At 39.3% G+C, this 23094-nt stretch overlaps 4 protein-coding genes across 7 annotated transcripts in view; 3 read left to right on the top strand and 1 right to left on the bottom strand.

The window, feature by feature from the left end:
• Positions 1–39: 39 nt before the first annotated feature.
• On the top strand, positions 40–3091 carry LOC113681286 (uncharacterized). The gene is made up of 4 exons (XM_089192820.1): positions 40–183; positions 254–424; positions 1219–1257; positions 2231–3091. The coding sequence occupies exons 1-4, from the start codon at positions 143–145 to the stop codon at positions 2433–2435; spliced, it is 456 nt and encodes a 151-aa protein (XP_089048946.1). The 5' UTR covers positions 40–142; the 3' UTR covers positions 2436–3091.
• A 466-nt stretch (positions 3092–3557) lies between these two features.
• On the top strand, positions 3558–4375 carry LOC113681319 (uncharacterized). The gene has a single exon (XM_027198409.2). It carries the CDS (start codon positions 3692–3694, stop codon positions 4235–4237), a length of 546 nt encoding a protein of 181 aa, XP_027054210.2. The 5' UTR covers positions 3558–3691; the 3' UTR covers positions 4238–4375.
• An 811-nt stretch (positions 4376–5186) lies between these two features.
• On the top strand, positions 5187–13037 carry LOC113681294 (FHIP family protein v1g243165). The gene is made up of 7 exons (XM_027198378.2): positions 5187–6061; positions 6992–7150; positions 7709–7795; positions 8023–8190; positions 9050–9129; positions 10130–10850; positions 11217–13037. Exons 1-7 carry the CDS (start codon positions 5318–5320, stop codon positions 11916–11918), a joined length of 2661 nt encoding a protein of 886 aa, XP_027054179.2. The 5' UTR covers positions 5187–5317; the 3' UTR covers positions 11919–13037.
• Positions 13038–13237: 200 nt separating this feature from the next.
• Positions 13238–23094, bottom strand: part of LOC113681320 (thiol S-methyltransferase TMT1A) — a 35023-nt gene continuing 25166 nt past the window's right edge. The window contains exons 1-4 of one of the 4 annotated variants that reach the window (XM_089192815.1): positions 20823–20951; positions 17872–18540; positions 16213–16246; positions 13238–14681 (exon numbers count right to left, since the gene is read on the bottom strand). In XM_089192815.1, coding sequence (XP_089048941.1) covers positions 14470–14681; positions 16213–16246; positions 17872–18375 — 750 coding nt within the window. In that variant the 5' untranslated portion in view covers positions 18376–18540; positions 20823–20951 and the 3' untranslated portion in view covers positions 13238–14469. Of the gene's footprint in view, positions 14682–16212; positions 16247–17871; positions 18561–18587; positions 18825–20822; positions 20952–23094 lie in introns of those variants that run through there. The other 3 variants (XM_089192817.1, XM_089192816.1, XM_027198410.2) reach the window with 3 other exon arrangements.

Below are 23094 nucleotides of genomic sequence, written 5' to 3'. Positions count from 1 at the left end.
TGTGGAAATCTTTCCGATTAATACCTGTAACATTCTCAAATTACCTAATGAAAGGTACCTCTGTACTCCCTTTCAAGAGCCTGGGATTGACATTAATTTCCAATAATCTACACAGGAGACTGGGAACAAATGGCAAAACAAAATGGCGTACGCAGCGAGGTCTTACATCCTGAACAAGAAAAGGTGGGAATTTCAGCTACTAACTCAGTATCATATGCAGGTTAAACAATTGCTATTTTATTTCAATTTTAAGGCAAGAACAGGCAGGCAATCAAAGATGCCAAAAATGTTTGCAAGTGGGTCATTGGACGTACGAGTGCAACAATAAACGAAAGTATTTGCAGCGGGATTCGAGAACAGTGGTGATGAAAAAGAAAATCAAACTAGCCAGTTCTTCTCGCGATAATAATGATTCAAGTAAAAGGTAAAACATAGAAACTTTTAAGAATATGACAATGTGGGGACTGATCTGAAAATCAGATAAACCTAACTCGAGCTAGTTTTTAAAACGTCCTTTTTACACGAGTTTATTTTTAAAGCTCCGAAATAAGCGTGCTACCATTGATGCTTTCATACCAGTCTGATTTTACTGCGATTCCCTCTGTGTAGTCATTGGAGCTAGTATAGAATACAGAGCAATTAAAGTCCTCCTTGTGGGGAAAGTTTAAACAATGCGGAAAATCACCGCTATTGTGGTTCAGTAGGATCAAGATATATCGCCCTGCATTCTGCAGTTTGCTTGTTGCCGATATATCATTATATTTCCAAAATCTTGTTTTGGTGTGAGTTATAAACCAATAAATATGCACTTCATGTTCTTTATCACTGATGATAAACAAGTGAAAGAATTAGAAACAGCATGAATTAGGCTCAATAATATACAAGCTTAGTTTGTTCATTTATTATGAGATTCCCCCTTTCCCTGTCAATTAACCTCTTCAATATAGGTTCATCTATTTATAAACAAAATTTCATTGCAGCTGTGAGCTTCTTGCTAATAAGCTCCTCTGTTTTAGGCACAACTGCATGTCATTAACACCTCTCAAAATGTTCCTCTAGAAGTATCTTCTCCCATATCAGCCCATCATCCTTTCTTTGGGTTTTTGCCTTGATAAAACCACTTTCACTGTTCAAACAGCTTTCAGTCAACTAAATACACCCCTTATTTACATACCTCTGTTTTAAATCTAATATAAAAATTTAATTCTATCCCTACAGTGAGTCAGTTGACAAGGAAAAAAGTGCTCCAAATGAAAGGTATTTGATTTATTTAGAGGTTCATCTGTAATAAATGATAGGGAAACCTTGTTTGTACTTAATGGCTTTGATCACTTTATGGCTATCTTAAAACTGAGCTTATTTCATTTTTAGTGTGATTTTAATCTTTACTGCCCCCCCCCCCCCCCAGCCATTTCACTCCCAAGATCTCATTACTAATTCTCCTTAATGTTATTTCTGAGAATTTGATACTGGATCAACTTATTATCCCATATTTGATATTTTTTTCTTTTTCTCATTACTTGTCTGCTTGATATTGTAAAGAGAAATTCTGTCTTGGTCACTCATGGGAGTTAAAGGATGATCATTTATTTAACCCTTCAACTCCCATGACTGACCAAGACAGAATTTCTCCTTACAATATCAATACAATATCAAGCAGACAAGTGATGAGAATAAAGAAAACTCTTAATTAGGGGATTATAAGTTGATCCAATACCAAGTTCTCCAAACTAACATCAGAAGAACTGTATAGCAGACAGTAAGGAGAATTACTAACAACATATTGGGAGTTAAAGGGTTAAGGCTTTTCCTTTCTTTCAAAATCAGTTTTTAAGTCTGAAGTGGAAATTTTTTTCTGGCATTTTAAGTGCTTTGAAGGTCTTAAATTTTCCCAATCAGCTTATACTTGCTGACCATTGCATGTCATGAATAGGCTGTGTTTTCACAAACCTTGAAAGGCAAGTTTTGGAAGGGTTAGGTTTGGTTGAGAATTTTCAATTACAGGTTACCCAGGGTTTTGGTCAACAACTTTCTTACATTTTTTCAAGGCATTTTCCAATACAGCTCTATTTTTGGGTTGCCTGTCAACCATCATGTTCAACAGCATGGTAGTTGATCAGCTCTACTACTTTTCCAGTGAAAAAAAAGGGGGGGGGGTGGAAGGGGAGCATATAGCTGTATATTTTGAGTGCAGATGGTTTGATTTGTCTCTTACTGTTTCTGTCGGAAGTGACAATGAAAGCAGTGACAACAATGAGGAGTCTGAATCTGATGACTCATCCACAACAGACAGCAGTGATTCTTCTGATGACAGCAGTAGCAGTAGTTCTCCCAGCTCCAGCAGCGGTGATAATAGCAGTAAATCTAGCAATTCAGAGGAGTCAGACAGTGATAATGAACGGAAATCAAAGAAACAGAAGTCAAAGAAGCGCTGAGCTTACGCAATACAAGCAAACATGAGAGCCACAAAACACGAGAATCACACCACCTTACTTATAGGATAATAACGGTGTCAGACATCCAGAGGCGTTTGAAGGAGCTGTTGACGTCATCATCCTCTGCTGTCGTTTTGTTGGATTGCCTGTTTAAGCATATCTGAGTGGGCACTTCTACATGTATTTCAGTCAAATGTTTTGTGTTTGAAGGCATTTCTTCACGGACACTTCTTTCTTCTTTTTAATGTACCATTTTTCCACAAACAGCAAAAGTTAAAGGATCCAATGATCCGAATCACTAGTGCGCGGTAGGCGCTCTTAAAAGTGGGCGGAAGTAGGCGAAAACAATTTGCCTGAATCTAAGATCGGCGCGCACTAATGTTACCAAAAACTGCACGCGAACCTTTTTGAAACTGCGTGCGCGAGTTGTGCGTGGGTGCGCATGAGCGGTGCGCGCAGGTTTTTGAAACGGCACGCGCTGTTTCTGAGCGCCATGTGTGAGTTTTTTAGCAGCGCATTATGTTTTAATTTTGTTATTTCTTAAAGGAAGGAGGACCTAATATTTAACTCTCTTGAATTCTATTGAGAAATAGTGAAAGACAGTTTTCTTACAGATGCATTTTATTGTTCAATAAATGTGTCATATCGTTTTGTTACCCATCGTACTTTGTCGCCTATGTCAACCTCCGATCTCTTTGTATAGACCTCACTGTTTGACGCTTCACATCAGCAATAATCGTTGGAGGGGCGAGCAGAGCAATGAAACGAGAACTTGCTACGAGCACTTGCTACAACGCCGCAGGACAAATATGCGCATTGCCTACATGTGGCTCCCTGGGAAGACATTTGATTTTGTCTCCCAACTCCCAAGACACCTTTCAGACGCCTTGTGGTCTCTGAATGCAAAACGCAGTTTGACCCTTTTTTTGAAAACAAGGCATATTGTTGTCAAAAAATCAAAGCCCTACAACACCTTTTGATATGATTTCAGCAATTTACTCGGGCAGGCTCTATTTGGGGAAGAAATGTTTTTCATGCGTGAAATTTTCCTTGCTCGAAAATCGGGCATGCGAAGCTCTGGTGGCGGAGCTAGTCAGTCGGCTAGTCAGTCAGCTAGTCAGTCGGTGGGATTAGCGTGCGCATGCCCTACATCTTAAGTGACGCACGCTCTATGGCCATTGTTACGTTTTCCCCTTAGATTTGTCTTAGAACCTGGACACTTTTTGCAGAACGTCTTTGACTTCTGAATTCATATCATGTCTTTGAATAATGATTCTATGACTTCTTTGAAGGAGATGTGGAAGCAAAATTCCCCAGAACAATCACATGAAAACAGTTATGCAATGGAAAATCATCTTCAACAGAATGGAGAACATAATATTGAAGGACATAGTGAGGATTCTGACCACACCCATAGAGAAAAAGACCTTGCTGTTCACGATAAAGTGACGGTAATAGAGCAAACTTTCAAAACACTCGGTGGAGATCTAGAGGATGTAAAGAACTTGATGTTTAAACTTCAGAAGATATTGAAAAGCGGAGACGAGGAGGACGAGTATGCCTTCGGTCGGAAACAGTGTTTTTCAGAAGAAAGCTCCTGTGAAGTGTCAGTCATTGAAGAAAAAGAGGTTAGAGACGTTGCTACGCGATTACAACAAGAAGATAACCCGACATGCTCCGAGTCTTTAAGAGAAAGTTCGGCTGAGTCATTAGAAAGCAGCAGTCAGTACTCTGGTCTTGTTGCGGATATCGAAGTTTTGAAAGACAAACTCGTTTCGCTCAAAAGAAATCTCTCGCAATGATCAAGTGCTGATGACTTCCATGTTCCATTTACTTCGACAGAACCGAAAGGCATCTTAGACGTTAAAAACACCTCAAATATAATAGTTGTGCTTAATGAGGATTGATCTGAATCATTAAAAACTGATTGTAAAAAGCCAGTTTTGTCTCTCAGTATTAGCTGGTCCAAGAAACTTTTAATGAGTGTTAGGATTTCGCACCGCCACTCACGTTTCCCCACCGTAGCGACATCCTCGCTGTCTTCGGTTCTTGTCATGTTCTTAGGGAGTCAAAGCCTTTGTATCTTCGATGAGGAACTGATGAAAGGAATTTAAAAAACCAGGAACTAGAAAGGATGCCGCCGTAAGCTGCTCGCTTAGGGGAGTGGTAGGGGAAGAAGAAAAGATGACTGAGGGGGGTGAGGTATAATTTTGAGGTGTAATCGTACCTTTAAAAAAATGGCTCTTTTTTATTTGTTATCATATACAATAAAAACAGTCCACTTTGCCCTAGGTCAGTACAGTGGTAGATCAGAGAAGACGGCAAAATGTGGTAACAGCTGCGCCTCTAGTGCCACTTATTTTTCCTAGACACATCTTACCGTCACCTGTGATCTATCTTTGAACAGACGCACGGCATCATAAAATCTATTTTTAAATCTCTGGATCCTTGTTTCGCTTGTTTGATCGCGTAACGTTTTATAAATATTACGTAGAGGTTGACTGAGGAACAATTCCAAATTTAGTATGAAAAATGAAAATATGGATTTGGATCTTTCGTCACTCCATAGAACATTTCTTACCAAGATCTTTCACTCAAAAATGATGAAGCCAAATTTTTTAAATTGCAAGTTGGTTAGAGTTTAAATTTCATCTTCCTTGACTTGACAAGTACTCGTCGTCGAGGTTTGCGCTACTGAAATACCAAACATAAATAGAAACACGATATGATTGGCTCCTAATGTACCAAGTTGTCAATTATCATCAGATGTCGTGCGGGCCAATTTAGCCAAGATGGCGGATGCGGAGTTAACTGAAAGTAGAAATAACCTCTTGTCCGGTTGAACAAGCGCCTTATGGGTTTTTTTAAGCCGTTATCCAGCCATGAGTTTACTAAAGAGACTTGCGTCTTTGTCGCCGCTTCAATCGCCGAGTTCAGACACGGAAAAAAAGCAACCAGACGACGGTTTTGTAGAGCTCGGCGCTCAGGATTTTTTGAGGCTTGTAGACGTACACTGGAATAATGCGAAGTCAATAATAGCGCTAGACGAGAAAACCATCGGTCATCAAGAGCGGTGTAATATTTTAGTCCACCATTTAAACGAAATTATTAATGTTTTAGTCGATGAAAAGGACGGTGACCCAGGTCCATGTTTACAATATGTGCTGGATGAAAATGTATTTCATACCGTGTACAACTGGAGTGCATCGAGCAAGAATTGTGTCAAGGACATGAAGCGAGAACAGCTGAGACTGTTTAGGAATCTCATCGAGAAGGGTAGAGCACCACTGTTGATTTATGAGCAGGTTTGGAAACCTCTCCTCTATCTATTGCATTCGTGCGTAAACAACATTTGCTCGGACGAGGAAGAACATTTTGTGGCAGTGCTGAAGGGCCTTTGCGTGAGTGTCAACCGGGATATTGCACTGTTAGATCTTTTTTTCTTGGATAATCACCATCACGCACAGATAGCCAAGCTATCTGTGTTTTCTCTGCTGATTCCTTATGTTCATCGGGATGGAAATGTTGGTGTTTGGGCTCGCGATGCCATGCTGTTATGCATGGCTTTATCATCAGTTGATTCCAGGCTGGGCAGGTATATTGCCGAAGATACAGACTTTTGTCCGGTTAGTGCTCCCTCGTCATCATATTTTTTGATGTTTTTATTTTCACTTTGTGTTTGAATTACAATATTTTTAATTTGTCGGCCCTTTGAGCGACGGCAGATTATGTTTTTTTTAAAATCACCTTCAAACTTTGGCGGGCCTTTTCTTGTTGCTATTTCGAATATGTCATGTTTGTTTATTTTAATTGACTTCGGCTTGAAGTAGTTTATCCTATGGTTTAAGAAATTTGCTGATAAGGGAGATCTGTTTTCGGTTTGATATGAGGCAACGATTACTTATTCACATTGTTCTCGGATACAGCGACTTCTTGCCTCTAGGTGTATGCAATACATGGTACATATGAAAATTGTTACGCCTTTTGTGTGGCTTGATGAGAACTTTCAAACGGTAACGCAAACTCGTAAAATCGTATCCCTTAAGTTCATGTATGATCTCCCTTGATCCTGTGTAATTTTCGTTTGCGCTCGTTAATTATTCCTTGTGTGAAGCTGGATTTCGTGCCTTGCCGTTAAACCCTCTTGCAAGAACAATATATCGATCACTTGAAACCAGAAATGTGCTAAATTGAAATTTTACACTTCAAATAATGTGTTTCCCTAATCTATATAAGCAAATGTACGGGTTTGACTTCGAATTTGACTGAGGGCTTTCAACAATTATTATTAGCTGGTGGAAAAATCTAGAAGAAATCAAGGTTGATTGGACAACAAATGAAGCAAATCAATGTTTTACCATCCTTTTCAAACTGGACATTGGACCAAGTGTTGTTAGTGTTTAAAGTACAATGTTCAGCGTTTCAGCCGCCATGGCTAGTATCCTTGAAATCATTAGCATGGTCATTGTAGTATTTCAAGACCGTTTTTGAATACTCAGACAGAATTTAGATGTAGACTGTATTCCTTGTCTAAGTTTCCCTCTTTAACATCTTAGGTATTGGCAACAGGACTCAGTGCCTTATATTCTGATTTGCCAACATCACTCGACATACCTTCAGAGGACTGGTACTCTTTGGAGAGAGGTCTGTGGGCAACTTTCCCTGAGCTGGTTTCCTTTCTGACATCACTTGAATTTTGTAACAATGTCATTCAGGTAAATACATGCACATGTGCATATCCTGTGTAGTTGGTGATGCATGAAAATGAAAGGTTGTCTTGTCTAACTCATTGATTTTTGTCATGCTGGTATGGTTACTTGAAGCCCCATAAGTGGACTTTCCTCAGAATTTAGAGAGGAAAATTAAAGAAGGAATATCTGTTAAAGGGGAGATATATCGAAAAATTGTAGGATGGTTTGTAGGCATCAGTCAAAGCTCATTCCTATTGTAGAAAGAGAAATTCCACCTCGCTCACTGTGAAGTCTCTGTGGCTCGGTGGTAGAGCATTGGAGTGCAGAATCTGAAGGACTGAGGTTCGATTCCTCATGGGGGCTCAGAATTTTTTCTTTGTCTCACGCTTATGACAAGACAAAAAATACAAAAATAAAATCTTCCTTTATTTTATATTGATAATTGTTAAGAAGATAATTCAGTTTTTATTTCAATTATCTTTTTGTAAAATACTTGCCTTCATATATGGTGGCCCATAGAGGACATGCCACAGACTGAACTGAACTTTTTTTTAAGTTTTGAACTTTCAACTCTCTGTTCAGATTGCCCATCCTCTAGTCCAATCCAAGCTGCTGAATCTCATTTATCATGGATTTCTGGTGTCAGTAATGGCATCATCACTTGGCCAGGTAGGCTTTCAGTATTTCACTTCCAAGGGTGACCAATGGGTAAATTCTCCTCACCATACCAACTTGTTGTAAAGGAGGAAGGTGATGAAAATAAAGAAAAATATCAGCTAGGAGATAGTATTTGATTGGAGACCAAATTCTCAGAGCTGAGGTTAAAAGAAGTGTATGACAGATTGTAATGAGAATTGGTAATGTGGATAATTTGTGGCAACTTTTCATCTTTGCAGTCATCTACTGAAGCATTGATAGCTGCTACATCCTATCTGGACTTGTTTCTACGCAGCATCACTGATGCCAATCTAATGAAAGTGTTTTTAGAGTTCATTTTGGTGGAAAGATGTGATGGAATGCCCATTCTTGACTTATTAGTTTCAAGGATTGCACATGAATCTCAGGTAAAGTTGATATTATCACTCACATTTGGGTTAACATAATAACTACCCTAATGATTGGATTTAGCATTCTGATTTGGTTTTTGTTTTGTTTTTTAATAAGCACCCCTATGCCAATAAGCATCCCTATTCTGTTAAGAGTACCTGTGCTTTGAGTTCAAACGCGGTTCATATTTCTTTAATTGCATACTTTAAGACTCAGACATCTTTTGGCTCATGTTAGTGCACAATTCCTTCAAAGGAATGATCTCTTCTTCAATTTTTGCAACAATTGCTTGGCTGGTTGTTACGTCCAGAAAGGATCCAGGCACAACAAGTCTGTTTTCCAGTCTTCTTGATCCTTTTCAAATATACATCAAAACTTTTTTTGCACATTCTGCCGTTTCTAAAGAAGTGCCCCTCTTATAAGTGTCCTGTTTCAAAAAAATTACCCTCCCTAAGGTACCAAAAGTAAATAAGCCCCTGGGCTTTTAAATCAAATCATCACAGTACCCTTGAAATGTGGGGTGCAGCTATTCAAGAGTTTCAATAACTATTTCCACAAGTGTCTGCTGCTGCTGCTGAAGATGTAATAGGTGGCTGTGCTTAAAGGGGACCTTAGGGTAAAACCCAAACACGACAACCTGCTCGATAGCTAAGCAAAGGCTAACTGGGCTTAAGGAATGTAACTAGCTTTTATTGATACCCCTGATAATCTGTCCTGCACTACAACAAAATATTTTTTCATTTTAATACAAATTAAAATCCTAAAAATGCTTTTTGAATACCTTAACATAGTCATCACAGTTCATTTGTGTTGTCTTCAGTACTTTAATGGATGTATTTATATTTAAAATTCATTTTTTTAAATTCATTATCTTAGCTTGCTGTAGTATCACTGGGTTTGTTTTACACTCTGTTGGACCTGAACTGTGAAGATATCATATATAGTTTGGTGCTCAAGTGAGTTTCCATACCTTCTGTTAATAACTTTAAATTATTTACTGGTACATAGTAGACTGGCAATGTGTTTATTTAGTCTTATATAGCTCAGGTTATCTCAAATGCCTTCTTCCCCATCAAGTTTTCAACCATCAGCTTCCCTGCTGCTGTATTAGCTGAGGGGGATGGGCAGTTGGGGAATATGAATACCTGGGTGCTCTTTCTTGGGCATAAAAAGAGAACTTTTAATTCAAAAGAACACACTGAAGGAGACAAACTGGGTTGCTTTTTATAAATTCCACAGTTTAAAATGGTTTTGAGAATCACTTGTCCACCAAAGTCAAGTGACTGTTGCACTGAGTCCAGTTGTTCAAAGGGAGGGTAATGCTATCTGATGGATAAATTACTTTACAACAGATATGTGTTGACAGAACGTACTGCACAATCTGTCTGAAAGAGATTTATATCCTTTTGATAGCATTATGCATTGTATGAACAACTGTAGCTTGGACTCTGCATCCACAGATCTTTGGTCCAGTCCTTGCAAGATCTTTGTGTTGTGTTCTTGGGAGAGACACTTTATTCTTTGGGGTGCCTGTCTCCACTCAGGAGTATGTATAGGTAGAGTTAATCTGTCAGGGAAAGCTGACAAGATGCTTGGAGGTAACCCAGGCTTCCCATTCAGGGGCAGTGACAATACTCCTGGTGGGTTCATGCTGTAGAAACCAGGACAAGCTTTGTCTGAATGTGCCACTTGGCTCAACTGCAGACTGTACCTTCCTTAGGTAAGGTACTTTACTTAGGGGAACCAGTGGAAATTGCCAGCAGGGTGGGGAGGGTAACAAGCAATGAACTAGCATCTCATCCCATGAAGTGACTTTGTATACCCGTACTCCCAGCCGCCTCATTCCGCAAAAAACCAGGATGCACATTTTCAGTTTTGGGCCTCTTGATGTCAAAGATCCTTAAACTGATTGGGTATCACTACATTACCTGAACCATACAACTGACTCCTTAACAGATATCTGATTCCTTGCACGCACATTCTGAGCAGCCAGAAAAGAACTATCAAGGAAGTGGATCTGTACAGCAAGAGCGCCTTTAAATTCTTATCGTTGATACCTTCCTGTTGTAATAACTCCAGCCGCAACTCATCGTCGTCTTCTTCCACTGAGAATCTCAACGGGAGCGCACCCACCCCACCCATGAAGATCGACCTCAAAGCATCCAGCGAATTGGTGTTTTACCGGTCTTCTTTTCTTGGAGATCTTTACACGGAAGTTTGTGCAGATTACATGGAGTACCTTGCAGACGCGCGAAGTTTATTGAGAATTTGTCAAATGAAGTGCGCGTGCTGGTCCGCACCCTATGATGGACAAAACCCTGCCGTACAGGACCCCTCCTCGAAAGAACGAGAGCGGTCTTCATCTAACGTGTCCATGCTTGTTGCCAATGGCAACATTCCGAACCAGGTTTCACTTTCACCCCGGGATGCGCAAGCGCCTGTGAAGCGATCATTATCAGCGACTGAGTTTGAACAGAAGCAAATTAAGCCAGACTTGGGACCGTTTTTGATAACGCTGTTTCAAAAAGTTGAACGAATGCCGCAGAACACGTTTTATGTGAACTTGATTTTGACTGGTGTGGTTACTAGACTGGCCTTATATCCTCAACCGCTATTACGATCGTTTCTTCTTAATTACAACATGGTTCTCAAACCAGGAGTTCGCTCACTGTTTCAGGTAGGAGATGCTGCCTCTTTTATTTTAAAGCGTTGTTTCCTTTTGTGTTCCAGGCGTTCATTAAGTTGCCCTGAAAAGTCATCATCTGTTTTCATCCAACTTCCGCGTCCTGCAAATTATATGTCAATGACATTAGACACAATAGCTTCTTTTTGGATAGAAATTATGCTCCCATATTTTTCCTTGGACACCATCTGTCCCTCAAAGCCTATAGTTTTCTTTGAGCTTCGCCCTTATGTCTGCGGATAAATATCCGAGTGTGTTTTCGCGCCAGTTGAAGCCTGTTTTCCATTTTTAATTCTATTGCGATTTTAAGAAAGCATCGCGCCCGAAATTAATACTATTTTTGTGTTGTATTTCACGTAGATCCTTAGTTCGGTGAAAATTAAAGTAGAGAACATTGCTGATCAAGTTGACGAACTCGACAAACTCCTGCGCCGGGCCAGAAAGAACCTAATTCTTCGCGAGGAAAAGAGTCGAGTCAGTATTCAGAGTGTTGTTGTGGACGTACAACAACCGGTGAAAATATCAAAAAACCCTGAAACCAGAAGCCCTACGACGACTCGAAAGCTGTTAAAACAGAAAACGGACTCTTCCTTACTGAGCAATGTCCGCATGCTCAAAGACGGCCCTGCGCCGAAATATTTTGGCAAGGGAAGTTCTAATCTTCGAAAACAATCGATAGACGCTTCCTTAAGCCCGAAATTGACAAAAGCCAACCAGGAAAGACGAGGAAGTTTAGAGAGTGCAAGCACCAGCTCAAGTTTGTCCTTAAGCGAGTCTTGGGAGAGCTTAAACTCTTTGAGCCCTAAGTACGGTAGCACCGCTGATTTAAGCGCTGAGAACTATCCCAAACCGGGTACCATTCGAAAACTTTCCAGTCCCCAAAACTCGCCGAAAAATTCCTTTAAGAAGAACACTTACAAGAGGAAAAATCCGAAGACTGTGAAAAACGCGGTCTACTGTATTGTGGTTTTGGAGGAGTGGCTGAAAGAACTAGCGGCGATTTCCCAAGAACATGCTTTGGTGCTTGGTGTAGGTGAGGAGTTGAACACCGTTTCTCTGTGACTATGTAAGGGGTGAAAATTGCCCCAGGGGTATTACATTCCCTGGGACTAGTAACCGTGTGAGTAACCAATCACTTTCTAGAACACGAGTCAATATTATGTTATCAATCATGCTCATGTGTAACAACTTTTGCGAGCTATTTTCTATTGCTTGTAGAGGAAAAAAACATTGTGTCTGTAATTGTGCTGCTTTGTGGCACACGGTATAAAAATGAAAAAAATGGACGAATTGTGAGCTGGAAGCGCAGACTGAAACTCGAATTTCCTTTTCAACTTTTTTGCACATGCGCTACCACTATGGTGGTGGCAGACGATTTGGATTCTCATGGAAAAAAAAGAACTGTACATTTTTTTGATAGTAGGTTAACATGATAAAATTATAAATTTTTTTATCTGTGGAAAGTTCTCTCTCTTTAATTAATGCATCCAGAGAGAAACTAAATGAAAATATTTTATTCGGTTATCGGTTGAAACGCTGTTGTATATGTAGGGTTTTTTTTTTCTTCAAAATTCTCGGTTCGGACCGTCGGAACTTATAAATACAAACTCTACTTACCATATTTACCATTACCAAGTGAATTGTAGCCTGAAAAATCATCTTACTTAAAGATGTATCTTTTTTAGGTTAATTTCATTCTCTACTCAATTTGTGAATTTCATATTTATCACTAGCTCGTCCGTGCTATCAAGGTAGAGCGTTCTATTTTTGCAGGACAAGCATTCTGGTGTCATTAATGCGCGATAGACCGGATTCCGACCGGAATCAAAATTTGGAATCCCAATTATATAGCTAAGGTACAATTTGATTTTGATTTTGAGTGAAAGGAGCACCTTGGTAGAATCGCTAGAAAAAGGGACCGGAATAACTAATATATGAGGTATTTAAAGGTCGGTCGGGTCCTGTCAGTGGGCTAAGTGCGCAAGAACGAGGCCAGAGTTATTCACGTGTTAAGCATGTACGCTTTATGGGTAATCAGTGAGGTCAGAGCACGAGAACGAAGCCAGAATTATTTAGGTGTATGGGATGCATGCTAGAAAGCGACATTAGAAATGTAATTTTTAAATAACACGTACCATCAAGGAAAATAATTTTAAATAAAAGTAAGCTGAGTTTTGTAAATCTGTACAAACGTCATGGAGTCACGAACAGCGATATTCGATGTAAATACAAGTACACACCCTATGTCGAAGTCCTCTGATCATTTGTCTTATTAAGGCTCCTTACGCTCAACCATATTTGGCGCAGCAAGCTCGTTTCCAGACTCCACGCCATTTATTTCTCTCGGAAATGTAGAAGAAATGGAATGGTTGATCATTGAATTATTCTTCTCGAATTTATAATTTTATTCTTGATAATGTAGAATACATTTTCGTGCAATATTAACTACTACAAGAAATTGAAGAATTATCTCTCGGTTCAAGAGGAGATTCAAATATACTTGCGCTCTATCAAAAATGTAGTATTTTTTTTTTTTTTACTTTCTTCACTGAAATTCTGTGTTCTCATGATATATTCTCCAGAAAAGATTCCCATATCTGGCAATCAACTTCAATCGAAGGAAATCATCAGTAACCTGTCTATTAACTGGCAAATAAATTTATGCCCAACATAACGGACCAATGTGCAAAAATCTCATTAACATCGTGTGCCACAAAGTTTCACTAATGAATTAAACCTGGAACCCAATGAGAAGACTGATATGCCTTCATAACTTGCATTCAGTCAAAATAGTTTATACGAGGTGCTTCACAATAATCCATCTTTTTCTCTTTTTTTTTTTTTTTTTTGAATGAACTGAAAACGATTACGATCAACTCCTTAGTGTCTTGATTTATAAAGGTAGAAAAGATTCAAATCATTCTGATTTAGGTGGTATAATTTCTAACGATGTATTTGTGGTTTTCACGTCAAAACCCCCCACATGCGCCATATAAAACTTTTCTTTTACTAATCTGTAGAATAATTTTGGTTATACCGCCAACAAATGCGCGGCTACGTATGTCGTGTACGTTAAATAATCAATTTTGATCACTCCCTTTTTACTTGGTTGTCAACTTTATATCAGTTAAATCGTGTGTGCTGATACACCTTACGTGTGCCTGATAACATAAATACGCGGAGAAACATCGCCTGAGGAGGGGGGGTGGGGGAAGGAAGGGGGTGATTTTCAATGAAACACGGTAAGGAAACATAATATTACTGGCGGTTCATAAGAGGAATTCTTAGACTCTTTTGTCATCCTTAATACAAAAAAGGCTCCGAGAAAAAGCACTAATGATGGCCGAATTGTGTGAGGAAAGAAAAACTGTGAGTACTTTGCACTTGGAGTAATTTACTATCAAAACACGATCACCGTCCCGCCACCTTCCCCATCTCCCCACCTTGTATCAATAATTGTTTGGGATCCCCTCCCTAGGAGTAAAAAGGCTATACTTGATAGTGAACCAATATAAACCCCTCTCTGGTGTGAATGTAAAAAGGTTTGTCTTGTGAAGGGTCGAACGTTTCTCGCCCAACTTTGCGTGGGGCGACGTCCATTATGTATGCTACCTCATTTTATAGCATGCCCAGCTAAATGAGGTCGAATCAAGTAACAAAGCACAGTAAGTTCTTTCAGGTCAAATTTTCTGTAAGACACAGTACTGAAGCTGGCATTGTCCAGGTGGGTCCACGTTTCTCTGCTGCAAGAGCATCCGTCGCCGAGATATTTCCACTGGTTGTCAAATCTTCGTTGGAAAGAGTTCCTCCATGTTTCTGGTTCATCTAATGCGCAAAAACAAAGCAATATAAGCATGAAGAATTAGATATATGAAAATTCACATATTTGCACTGCGGTGGAAAGATGAAATTAGAAGATCCTCGCAGCTAAGAACACTACTGAAACTAGTAGTTGTAAGTAGGACCTGAAAAAAATTTCAGGCCCGTACGGGATTTGAACCCATGACCTCTGCGATACCGGTGCAGCGCTCTACCAATTGAGCTAACAAGCCAACTGGGAGCTGCGAGGATCTTCTAATTTCATCTTTCCACCGCAGTGCAAATATGTGAATTTTCATATATCTAATTCTTCATTCACTCGGATGTTTATTTGCACCCAATTCATTGACCAGCTCCCAGTTGGCTTGTTAGCTCAATTGGTAGAGCGCTGCACCGGTATCGCAGAGGTCATGGGTTCAAATCCCGTACGGGCCTGAAATTTTTTTCAGGTCCTACTTACAACTACTAGTTTCAGTAGTGTTCTTAGCTGCGAGGATCTTCTAATTTCATCAATATAAGCATGTTTGAGAGATTTTCTTCACGGCCTGCTGAAGCTTCGAGCGACCGGCTAAGAAAGAGGAGAGGCTTCTCTTAATTGAGAGAATAATTTTCTAATGCTTCAGGAAATTAGAACAAAAGAAACTTGAACAACTCCTGGAATTTCTTGTGCGCAGGAAGAGTTTCAAATACGCGGAAGAAGGGAAGGAAGGGCTGCATCGCAGCGACTTACGTGAATGAAGAAACTACAATGTACTCGTCTACTCATTGTCTTTCATCAATATACCGTGTTTAAAACCCTCAAGTGGCAGGAAAACCACTAAAAGCCTCGTTAACAGCCGAAAGGAAGTCAAGCAGTGCTTTCAAGTCCTTCGAAACAGAGAGCGATCACTGGCGGAGTCTCGTGATCCGGTCGCCGGCCTAAATTTTTATTCTTCGGCTTTGGGTTTATGATTTCGCGACCACGGCCAGACCGGGGCCGGACGTAGCAATCGATACGCACGAGGTTGATTTTTTTTTTATGACAGACGCAAAAGGTTTTTACCGCAAATCTGAGCAAAGTCGAAAACGTGTCTGGAACAGAAAAAGGAAAAAGGATTATATTTGGCGTAAATCGACCCCACGTCATGTTCGACCTCCGATCAAACAGGAACATCCTTGTGTAATTGTTGAAACAATGCCAGAAGTATCAGCTGCTATTTTTGGCAGCTGATAAGGCAAATTTCATTTAAGTTCAACGTCAACTTCCGTAAGCAACCTCTTGTGGTCGAAAATTTACTCTAAAAGGCAAGCTTACGAAAGCATTGTCATCAGACTAGGCCTAAGAACACTCCCATTATTAATTGCTACGCGCGATTTCATCAGGAACGATTAAAATAAACAAAACAAAGCAAACAAGCAGAACAATCGCGAAAGCGCAAAATCACGCAAATCTCTTACAAGGCCCTTCGCTCAGTAAAACCTCCCCGAATTCGGCAAGAATGAGCTAAGCCTCAATGTAAAAAACAGAATTGAACTTAGTTCTTACGACTCCACATACCTGCTACATGCTCCAAGAAATAAAAATATCCTCCCTGAAACAGAAACGAAATAACAAACATTTGGAAAATTATACCTTTCCAACAGCATGATGTATACACACAAGAATGTTTATTGTTCCACATGTTATGTGTCTTTGCAAAGCAATCACCTGGCATAACTTTGGAATCAAAACACAGAAATCAAAACACAGAAATCAAAACAGCGGAAATGATATTAGAATATAACTTTTGTCATCTGATATTAACACTCGGCCAAGGAAATATTTTGAAATGTTTATGCACCTGGCTTTGGTAAACAAAGTGTAGCTACTGGACGTTTTCTCTAAAAAACATATTTCGTCAATATTTCCTTTAAAAGATGAAAACGCATTTAAGGTAATCATCGTTTTCTCGCGTTCATACCGGGTTCTGTAACTCAGCTAAAAGCTAAACAAAATAAATTGACGTCACCAAAGTGGCTTTAAAATTGATCTCGAGCTCTCTTTCAATCTCAATTGCCGTTTTTATGCCTGTCGTTGCCGCTTGAAACTTTTGCCTCCGGCGAACACAAAGTTTACAACCCTTGTCCTTTCTACGATCAAAAGAATCTGCTATTCTCCTAAGAATCCGATGAAAAAACACCAAATGGTTGACGAAACAAGAGTATCAATTCCTTGATATCAAACCTGTCACTTTAGGCACTATTTGACCCTAAGCGTCTCGATAAAATGACAAGGTAACAACGTCTCGTTTCAAATTGTTTTGACGGGGAACTTCCTTTGATCAAAATGTTCAGAAATCAAACAAAGAGAGCCGTTTTTTCTTCGCCAAAATTAAATACTCTCAGTGTCAATAACGGCTGCATGTACACTAATTTCAACCTCTCCTCTGTTCAAATCAGATAATTTTTTAAAAGGTGTCGCCAAAAAAAAATGTCATTCAAATTGAAGGCTATCAAATGGGCGATGTGGAGATCGCGATGGGAATTTGAGCAAGTTAAAATATTACGAGTGATTACAAAGAACCGCAGTTTTCATGTGCCGCAAAAGATTGGTCGTAAAAATAGAACACACTTAAGCTTGCTATATCAAATACTTCCGATCTAATTTAAATTTGATAGGTAGTCTAATATAAAAACGACTTTTAGCAATCGTTGAAAACAGTGATCTTAGAAATGACAGTTGAACTTCGTCTAAGTCATCCGTTTTCTGCGAGATGTTGAGTTTGGTAATTTTTCTTGAACCACTTAATCGGAAGTGTGCAATTAGGAGGCTATCAAAGAATTAAAATTAGATCAGAATTATTTGAATTAACAATTTTTTTTATATTGCCCGTCTTTCGATGTTTAAAAACACGCACATTCCTACATATTCATAATAACAACGTTTCAGTTTCTCTAACATTCCTTTACACAAAATAGCAAGCTAGTTCCTGGACAATTAAAGATAAGGCTTTGAGGATTAAGATCTGATATCCGTGGCAGATGAAAGGGAAGTACAATCGTGCGGAAGGAAAGAGTGACAGCCGCTAGAAATGTTTGGAGAAAATTAAAATCCCCATTTTGAGTAATTTATCGAAGTTTTTTCATGTGAACTGCGGCAAAGAAAAAAAAGAATCCACATCGAATGGTAGAAGTTCTACATACAGACGTAATTTTAAAACAAATTTTGCGTACTTACAGGCTTCAGAACTCTCTTGATTTCTGCCAATGTTGCCTTCACATCACTCACTGAACACAGTGTCATGGTGCATACAACAGCGGCGACAGATGCATCTGGAATCCCATCCATGTTTTCGGCAAAACCTAATACGATGTTCTTGAGCTGCACATGCGGGAACTTTTCAGCGTTTTCCCTTAAGTATGGTACCATGTGTGGATTTGGTTCAAGTGCTATGATAGAGCTTCCCTCGGGGAAAAACTCAAAATTTGCCCCGGTTCCTGCTCCGATCTCCAAAATATCGCCACCGCCAACACTTTCCACGGATGACTTCAATTTCTCGAAAATGTCCTCTTTGTGTTTCCTGACGGCGTTGTTGTGAATACGACTGAACAAGTTCATATGGACTGCAAAACCTTTCTTGTAGATTTTCGATGATATTACGGCTTCACGGACCTTGTCGCTCATCGCTGCAGTTATCGCAAAAACCACGATTACGACCGCACAAATGCCGAGTACGATCATGATGGCGTTATACCAGGAGTCTAAGAAACGATGTAAGGCGCGACTTCTTGTTGTCAGATAGTGCCGCTTGTAGACAGATTAGGAGATCTAAACACTGGACAAAGGACATTCAATCTTTGACGCGGCGAACATTTGTCGGGATAATGAAAACGTCAATTTTGCTCTCTGAAAAAAAAGGTCAAAGTATTGAAGTAATCCACTTCGATACTCACGTGTCAATCTCGAGGAAAAATTCAATCTGACAGGGTGATGAATGTTTCTGCGTAATGTTTTCTTTCTTGACCGGAAGGTTAGACGCATGCAATCTCCTGACGCTACAGCAAAATCTTTTGCCGACTGTTCATACTATTTTTTAGTTGCGAAACTACTCTGTTTTATGGAAATGCACTTGCATTTTCATTATAACTATTGTTGTTATGCGATGTACCTTGTCTTTCAGCTCATCTCCCGGGGTTTTTATATTAGTCACGCAATAATGATTAGGAAATGCGTAATACCATTGGCTGCTTTCGTAGCCTTTTTTTCCTTCACACGCCGGGCTATCAAATAATACGCGGATTGATATCGCCAAACTTAACAGTATTACCTCGAATTCTCTAAAGGAATCTAGAGATTTCTGAAATTTGCCGGAGATTAAGTTTTACGGCACGTCTCTCGATGATGAGAGGAGATTTTTAGCGAAGCAGGCGCTGTGCAGTTAATTGGAAAATGGAGCGAATTATGGGCGGACGAATACTGGCCTAGAGGAGGAGCAACCTTTTGAAGGCATAAATTCAGCAAATTACTGAGATAACAATCATTTAAGGCTATTGTGAAAGCAGGAGAATTTATATTTTAGAAGTTGGGCTGCCAAAACATCGTAGGCAAAGGACTACTTGTAGTCATTTTTAGCGTGATTTGAAGACATGAATATAGAGTCTAGATCCGGGGAGCTATGAATTGAAAATAGGCGCATAATAAACTGAAAAGTTTACTTCTAGTCAATCCAAGATATGCTATTCAATGCATTTTGTTTATGTTGATATTTCAAGCTAGTGTGAGGTGTTGGTCATAAAACAAATATCAGGAAGTCACAAGAATCCAAAAATTAATTTCGTTCAGTGGCTCGTGCGCTTGGCAGTTTAAGCTTTGCCAATTGAAACCATTGTGGTTTGAGAGGGATCAATCTAATGATCAAAAGACTTGCTTATGGGGTTTTAAAGCCTTTTAAGCTTTATTCAATTTGTGAAATCGTGCGTGTTAAGAAAACGCCTGGGAAACGTGCTGCACAACAAGAAACGTAATGCCGTTCAGCGAAGTTACGTGACTAAGATTTGAACACGCGAACTTATTCGTTCCCACCTTTTGGCAAAGAATCAAACCAGAAAACAATGAACGCACCCTGCTTCTGGTAAAGGAAGTTTTCTTGCGCTACGTAGGAAACTAAAGCAATGATCGCGCACTGCAAACGAACGCCTGATCTCTTCAAACACCCGAGTTAGGTATCATTTTCTTTCGGCGCGAAATGCTCATCAATGGACATTCCCTTGTACCTCTTCGGAACTGATGATTTCCTTAGCAACTCGCAATATTTTCATTGTTTATATTTTGTCAGCTTTGTTTTTCTGGCTTTGTTTCTTCCTTTATCTCACGTATAGGGACTGTTTTTATGTAACAACGTAGCGTATGATCTAGAATCTAGTCAATGAATATGCTGTTTGATTTACAGACCTTTATGAGTCATGAAGCACTCTACTTCGAAATGTATTGCTTACTCCATTTTTTGCGTCTTCTTTGCTATTTATTGCTGCGAAACAATAACGTCAAGCTGATCGAGAGGTATAAGAATTTTTTCCAGAATGGTATGGCCATGGCATAAAAATCATCTCGGCGAACAACCACGTTGAGTGGTTATGTTCTCATCCGCAACAACTCCTCGCTCATAATTTAGCTTAGCTCCCTCAAGACAAAATCGTCTTTATCAAGAAATCATTTTTGATGTAACTAAATTTTCAGTAAGTGCCGGCACTGAGCAAGATGTCCGATTGTTATGATTATTGCCCATTATTGACTGCTTTTCAGCGAGTTCAATGAATCTTTGCTTGAAATAAATAAATCATATATAAAAAGCGAAATTCCACGAGAAATCTTGCTGTAGTGTATTAAATTTGCAGAATGACTACTTTTTTTCGCGTAGGGAAAAGATTTTGCCATTCTATATGAATAAAATTTCTGCCGGGAAAAAATTTTCGCGTTTTTATAAGCAACAGAACAAACAGAATACTGCGTGCAGATCGACCTTAACAGAAATCATTACCGCTTTTTCTGATACATTAAGATTTGAAACCGTACATTAAGATTGTTATGTAATGCCTGCCTCAAAATAAAGCACGTAACCGAAGTTCATGCAGCTCGGCGAATGGGACACTTAGAAATCTAATACTTTCTCCTTGATCCTGCAAACTTACCTTGTTGAGGCTTGTGAAGAACAACACGCGTTTGGGAGAGTAGTTATGCTTTCAGCACACTTGTTTGCACTTAGTATGTGTCAACTGAGCGGAGAGAACATAGTTTAGAGGCAACGCAATTAGTAACATGATATGGCGAGCCGCATAACTTTTACTCCGAAAGCTTTAAATCCAACATAACAGGGGCCTTAGTCGTAATCTACATAATAAAAAATTCCACAAATTTTAGAATTTAGCCAGAACCGCTTTGTTTTCAAAATGTCGATCTACGTTCTACCAATTCAGATTTCCTTCGAGCCAATTGCATTTTCCCTGGATTTGGAGTGGTTGTTGATGTTTTCCTCTGCAATACCCTTTTTTTCTTTTTCATTTTTTCATCTTGCAAGTTATCTTCACCTCGTTCCGACAATTTAATTCCATTAACTGGAATTCTGACCAGCTGAGAAATTTCCGATCCATAAACTTTACGATTGATTCATTGCCCGTCAAATTGCCTTTTTTGGTACGTTGCGTGCATGCAGGTCCAAGTGCATTCAATTGCCAATGCATGGATCGCTTTTAATGAGAATTCCAGCCGGGTCCGAGAAGTTTATATTCGGAAAAATCTATTTTATCAACCTTTCTTTTGAACACTATGAAAACAAACTGTCATGCCACAGTGTTAACATGATGCTATCGAATGTGACCAAAGTGCAAGAACGTCAGAGATCCAATTATCGGTCGCAAATCTCTTGCGGTCGCAGACCTCCAAGCTTGCACCTCGTACATGATACGGCCGACATTGCGAAGGGAAAGATCGTTTCTTAGTGCTCTTGGTGGATTTCTCAAACCCCGAAATTTACTTTAAACTAAGGCCGTTAGCTCCTGGGTTGTATCAAATTATCCGCGTTCAAATTTCTGGATAGAGCTCTACTTGTGACAAGCTAATTTGAAATGGACACCCGCGGGAAACGAGTTTAACGCACAAGATGCATGTGAAACTTTTCATAAATATGTTCAAAGAATTCTCCAAAGATCCACTGACTGCTCTACGAAAACCACTGAATTATTGCAATTTTAATTCAATTCTTAAAAAAATGTTTTTCAATTTTTTTTCTTATTTAAACATATCATTGTTTGCCCCAAAATCACCTGGTCTTAAAGAGGGGGATTAGTATATTACAAATATAAAATCGATTTATTTAGACACACACATAAACAACACACACAAGTTGCAAGAAAAACGAGTTAAACTTACTAAGCTAGGAATATATTAATAAAACAATCAAATAATGGCCTCGGAAAAGCGATTAGTGTTAATTATAAAACTTTGTACTTCGCGGAAAAAAGCTCAGTTGACGTCGTAATTTACAGACTCAACACCATACAATAAAAAATTTAGTTTCCTAGCATTACTACTCGATGACCATGTTTCACCTCGAAGATTCACAGCAGAGGTAAGGAGGACATTTTACGTAACAATTAAACAATTCTACTTTAATGTTACAGATGAAAGCATGCCTTTATCGGTTTTCTCCTAAAATACCCGGAAAAGTAATAACTAAGCAAAAAGCTGAACCTGACTGGAAAATAATGAAAAAGATTATTAACGTCAACACAAGTAAAGATATTTTTATACAAAGTTTGTCAAGTAACAACGTCCCCTAAGTCATCCTCGCAAGGGATATTGACGGATTGCACGATGCAGAATTAAGCATTTTGACAGAGGTATCAGTTTTTATCGATAAAGGTATTGTTGAACTTATACTCATTAACGGAACATCAAAAAAGGTGTTAGAGAGGGGAGGGGAGGCTTACTACGAAATTCTTCAATCTAGAGGGAGGGGGGGAACTCCCATATCATGGCATCCTTTTCTTACGCCTGTCAAGAATACCTTTCCTTTCTCTTAGACAAAGCAAACTTGAAAAATTGTTCTGATTAAAGCGAAAAAAATTCAAATTAACAATGTCTAAATCACCAGATCACATGATTTCTTGATCAAACACAGTAAACCATCGCTGCCTCACTGAAAGCATGGGTTTGTAAAACTTAAAGTGTTATTTTCAAAGTCCTTAGTAGAATCCTTGGTTTTGAAGTCCACAGTGTCTTCGTTAAGTCCTCCGGGACCGTCGTCACTGAATGCATCCAGCACTGGCTCGTCCGCCAATGAATATTCATTACCTTCTACTCTTTTTTGTGGCTCTTGTTCGACGACTTCGTAGAGTGGATTGTCAAACTGTTTTACCATTCGGAGGTTTGGGTTACCCAGGTAGACTGGATTCTCAAACTGTG

This window comes from Pocillopora damicornis, chromosome 13 (genome assembly GCF_964200805.1).
Source record: "Pocillopora damicornis chromosome 13, jaPocDami1.2, whole genome shotgun sequence".
Lineage (NCBI taxonomy): Eukaryota > Metazoa > Cnidaria > Anthozoa > Scleractinia > Pocilloporidae > Pocillopora > Pocillopora damicornis.
This window is presented reverse-complemented; position numbering and strand designations above follow the sequence as displayed.

Bases quoted from the DNA above. Each gene is read 5' to 3' on its own strand.
- LOC113681286 (XM_089192820.1), top strand. From the start codon at position 143: ATGGCGTACGCAGCGAGGTCTTACATCCTGAACAAGAAAAG. The intron at 425-1,218 runs GTAAAACATAGA...CTATCCCTACAG, and splicing joins AATAATGATTCAAGTAAAAG to TGAGTCAGTTGACAAGGAAA. The intron at 1,258-2,230 runs GTATTTGATTTA...TTCTGTCGGAAG, and splicing joins AAAAGTGCTCCAAATGAAAG to TGACAATGAAAGCAGTGACA.
- LOC113681319 (XM_027198409.2), top strand. From the start codon at position 3,692: ATGTCTTTGAATAATGATTCTATGACTTCTTTGAAGGAGATGTGGAAG.
- LOC113681294 (XM_027198378.2), top strand. From the start codon at position 5,318: ATGAGTTTACTAAAGAGACTTGCGTCTTTGTCGCCGCTTCAATCGCCG. The intron at 6,062-6,991 runs GTTAGTGCTCCC...TTAACATCTTAG, and splicing joins AAGATACAGACTTTTGTCCG to GTATTGGCAACAGGACTCAG. The intron at 7,151-7,708 runs GTAAATACATGC...CTCTCTGTTCAG, and splicing joins TTTGTAACAATGTCATTCAG to ATTGCCCATCCTCTAGTCCA.